The sequence below is a fragment of the Condylura cristata genome, unplaced genomic scaffold (assembly GCF_000260355.1).
Source record: "Condylura cristata isolate star-nosed mole 26May11 unplaced genomic scaffold, ConCri1.0 scaffold00015, whole genome shotgun sequence".
NCBI lineage: Eukaryota > Metazoa > Chordata > Mammalia > Eulipotyphla > Talpidae > Condylura > Condylura cristata.
The window spans coordinates 37,003,433-37,008,070 of NW_004567116.1; the positions used below are offsets into that span (position 1 = coordinate 37,003,433).

General features: G+C 51.4%; 1 protein-coding gene across 6 annotated transcripts in view; it reads right to left on the reverse strand.

Moving 5' to 3' along the window:
* Positions 1-3,271, reverse strand: part of STIM1 (stromal interaction molecule 1) — a 167,998-nt gene extending 164,727 nt beyond the window's left edge. For 2 of the 6 annotated variants that reach the window (XM_004683156.2, XM_012725370.1), the window contains exon 1: positions 2,501-3,267. In XM_004683156.2, coding sequence (XP_004683213.1) covers positions 2,501-2,639 — 139 coding nt within the window. In that variant the 5' untranslated portion in view covers positions 2,640-3,267. Of the gene's footprint in view, positions 1-2,500 lie in introns of all 6 variants that reach the window. The other 4 variants (XM_004683155.2, XM_012725371.1, XM_012725372.1 and 1 more) reach the window with 4 other exon arrangements.
* Positions 3,272-4,638: the final 1,367 nt, after the last annotated feature.

Genomic DNA, 4,638 nt, shown 5'->3' on the forward strand with positions numbered 1-4,638 from the left:
GGCAGGCAGGGATCGAACTCATGAGGAAGTAGCTTTAGCTTCTTAGTGCTGTGCTTTAACACTCTGCGCCACCATGGAGGGCCCAATAAATCTTTTTTAAAAATTTAAAAATAAGAAGATGGACATGTGTATAAATCCAACAAGAAATAAAATCTAATTATTTGATCCTTCTCTTTCAGCCCTTACAGAAGATTCTCCAAAGAAGAAAAAGACAGACCTTTTCTTGGATCTGTTACAGAATCACCAAAGCTTGCTTAACTAATTCACCAAAAGGAAAGGAAATTCTCTTAGCCCTGCCTAGAACTTCTATAATAGAGCAGGGCCTGAGAAGATGGATGAAGTCTAGGATATAAGTAACAAAAGAACTACCTGTAAAACAGCACAGGAGCCAGTGTATTCACCCTTAAAAATGGGAATAATACCACCTGCCTTGCATTTTAATAGGGCTATTGTAACATTTTTGTAGGGAAAAAATAGCAGTAAAATTGCGAATTATACATGATAGAGAACATTTAAGTGACTATTGAATCTGATTTAGAAAAGTGGCAGCTCTACAGCTTTAAGGGCAAGTAAAATGCCTGTGTTCCAAGGATATAGAACTCTTGAAAGAATCCCTGACAGCACAGAAACCTTCTTGCTAAGCCCTTTAGCAGAGTAATCAACAAATCACCTCTTTGCAAAAAAATGACTCCCCTAATCTGAAGCAGAGACAAAGTCCCAACCAAAGAAACAAACTACTAGAACAATATTGCTATAGCTCTCAGGTTCCTACAAACCATAGTCATTCTCAGCACCTGGGAGCTTTCTTTGAGACCTCCTTCCCTGAAATTCAGTATTACTTTAACAACAGAAACTAATTTCTGAACTGAGAGGAATAAAAGACTGAAAGAGAGGCCTAAATGGTATAATCAGCATAGGCAGACCAATTGTTTGGAAGTCTCTTTCTCCATAAACTGAAGTCATGGGTGGTTCTGAGGAATGCTGTCATGCCCTAGGTAGAAAACACACAAGCATATAAATAGACAGACCCCTTCAAGATGCCAGCTAACTCTGAAAACTCAAAATTTCATCCCTTTAGCTTATGTGTAAAATAAAGAACACCTCCAGTCTCACCCAAAAAAAAAAAATCATTTTATGTCAGACACTCATATTTCAGGATGAAACAAAAAGAACATATTATCAGTTGTAGATAGGGATATCTCTGGGACAGCAGAGATGCTCCTCAGGTGTACCAAACAACTGGTCCTACATCTTCCTACTAGTCTTTCTTTTCACAGCCTAATGAGAACCAAGTTTTGAGCTAGGTTTCCACCGTCTAGGAGACACCATAGAGAAACAGGATTAATACGCAAAAAGGACTTATCTTCAAAGTAACAGCCTGCCATGCTTGTTGATAGGGCAACCTTGGCCTCACTTGGAATCCAGCCCTTTGACTACCTGGAATCACACCCAGCCCACTCAAGGAAGTTAAAAGAGGCCTTCCCAATAAAGGGTCTACCACCACAGCCAAGCTCTAGCTACAGCTATGAAACTCTTCAGCCACTATGACCTATGTTTCCTTTTCCTTGTGTCCATGAGTATCCACTGAGCCATCCCCTCACTTAAGCTCACTTAACTCTTTTAAAGAACCCAGTTATAAAGCCTGTGCACTCTGCAGCCCACTGCTCTGAGCAGATTACAGTTACTGGGTGAGAAAAAATGGGGAAAGAAAACTGAATCCCTTCTAAATCTTGCATAAACAATTGAATTTTTAAAATATTCTTTTCTTTTGCAATAGAATACAGGGGATCCTGCTGTCTGATAAAGCTCTATGACAGCAATGTTGAAAAACCAGGACAAATCAAAAATATCATCGAATTTCTAGCTTCATCAGACAAAAGTCAACAAGAATTATATCATGCCTGTGTCAAGAAAAGCTATTTTACTCCCTGGTGGTATACATAACTCCATCTAAGGAATTGCCTTGATATCTCAAGTGGACACAACAAAGAGACAGCAGATTGCCTAAGGGAAGGGAGGGACTGGGGTTCCCATGCTTGCTAGAACAGAAAGACACACCTGAACACCAAGCAATAGGGCAGTAGAGTTGGCCCAGCCTGATTCTCTGCCCAACCCAAGTAGCCTCAACCTCCTGGGTGTCGCCAAGTGCTGAAAATGGCCTAAAGTAATAGATTTATCATCTGCTCAGGCAATTCTTCCAGACAAGAAGTCCTGACACAGGGTCCTGACTTGCCCATCTGACCAGCCAAAGTGCCCCATACTTCTTCCCACTACCAATAAAAGACATGCTGGGGAGGGATGAGAAAAGTTGTTCAGGAGAGGCAAAAACATTAACCACCGCTCCGGAATAAAAAGAACTCCTTGGACAACTAGGAAAAGGCAATGCAATGTGTGAATCCACCATCAATCACACATGCAGAAACCTAGGGTTCAACTTAGCCGCTCGTCTCAGTTCTTAGTCAAAGTCCCTAGCCCAGCTGAGCCTTTGGCAAAGTCTTACCTGCTGCAGTGGACTCCTCAGAACTGGCCCCTGAACTGGTTCCCGTCGCCTTCTCGCTGTGACCATGGCTGAGGCTCTGGCCGTGATGCAGGAGAAGCCCCCAAAGAAGCCACAGAGCAAGACGGGCGCACACATCCATGATTCCAGGTCTCAGTCAACATGCGCCTGATGTTAGACACCTCGGGATCCCAGAGGCAAAGCCGGGAGCCCAGAGTGCAGCCGACGGTCCTGGAACCCCAGGCAAGACGCCCTCGAGGCGCCGCAGCTGCCCTGCCACCCGTGGGCCTGCCTTCCCCGACAGCCAAAGGTCAAGCGCTCCAAGTTTGGGCGCAGGAGGAGGGACGGTGCCTCAGTTCCAAGAGTGGATCCGCTGGAGCTGCAGCGGCCTGAGCGCCCAGCGTACTCTGGCCTCTTCCGGAGAGTTTGGACCGCTGGATGCGGGGCCACGATCAGCTCCGCAGCCGACTACACCCCACTGGAGGGGGCAGACGGGCGGGATCTCCCGCGGGCACCGGAGTGGGGGAGGGAGGAGAGGGAGAGGAAAAGGGGAGCACCTGGCCTCGCCCCGGCGAGAAGTGGCGAGCAGCACAGTCTCGGGGAAGGCGTGAGACTCGCAGACCCCCGCGGGTTCTGGGCTCCTACGCCTCCGAGGTCGAGGTCAGCGCCCCCGCCCAGTCCCGTGCCCAGGAGGCCCTCAGTGCCCAGGTTCAGCAGGCTGACGCGCACCAGCCAGGCCTGGGACAGCGGCTTCCCCGCGGGCGAGCAGGCGGGCGGCGAGGGGCGGGCCTGGGGCGGACGGGGGCGTGCTCTCCCGCAGGCCCGCCCCGTGCCGCCCGGCCCCTAGTGAAGCCCAGACCCGCCCCGACGCCGGTCTTATCCCGGAATAACCTGTCGGAGGCAGACGTCCGGCGCCCCCAACCCCGAAGCTAGCCCGGCCCCAGGCACGCACCACTCTCCGCCTGGACCCCCCTCCCGCACTGAGGGCCAGGATCTTGCTCCTCCCCCCCGTCTTCCCGCAGACAGCCCGCGGATCTGCGGGCCGACCCCTGACACGCAGTTGCTCAGGTAATCCAGGCCTGCGGCAGCAGCAACACCACCAACAGTATCTGCCCTGCCTGGATCTCCCGGTCTTGGTACTATTCCATTCGCCTGAGCGCTACAGCCGAGCTAGAAAGAGAGCCCCCAGCAAACCAACTGAGACCTCGGGCTGCCCGAGATGACAACCGCGCGGCCAGGTTCGGCCCCGGGCGCGCTCCCAGCCCCCCACCAGTCGGCCCCCGGCTTTCCAGGCTCCACCCTCCCACTGCGCCTCACAGCCAATGGGCTTCCGCCTCTCTGCAGCTTAGGAACCCGCGCGCTCCGTCACCCGCGTGCAGCGGCCCCTGGCGGACAAACCTAGACGCTGCAGATGAGACGGCGCGCCAGGGAGGCCCCGCCCCTTTGCGGAGGGTTGGGGAGCGAAGCGAGGACCCGCCCCCGGGGAGGTGCTGGGGAGCCAGCGAGTGTTTTTAGAGGAAATAACGCCAGAAAACAAAATCACTTATAGGTAACATTGCCCTATACTTCCCTTAGTCTCGGCTAAAGGGTCCCACCTGCCTTCCTCACCCCTCTGTCCGCCTCATCCAAGCTAAATCGATGTCCACCCTTAACTCTCACAGCCCGTTTTTGTTTTTTTGTTTTTTTTTTGCCCGACTCTCAAATCCCTCCCCTTTGGGGTTTTTGAGGGTAGGAACTGTAGCCGTTTCCTCTCTGCATCTCAAGCTCGCAGCTATCGGCGTCTCCTGGAGGAGGTGTTTGCCACTTGAGAATGAGCGCCCCAGAGAAGCAGGACGTGCCTGGGCCTTCTTCAACAGAGCCTGCACTTCCTGTTCTCTTCATAAGTATATTGTCAGCAAATCTTTACTGAAACCTGCTCTGTGCCCTACCCTGTCCTTGGCATCGGAGGCAGGGGAAGGGATTAAGCCCAGTCCCTCCCCTGTTGGTGCTAAGCCGGCTAGCTACCTGTTCTGAGCAAACCCTGTTAAAACCGGGAATACGGGTCTGCCCAACAGCTGCCTGGCTCGAGGGTTAGGCTGTTGATATTAAAATAAATGTGTAACGTCATTGCCTGCTCACTTATTAAACGCCAGGCACAATGG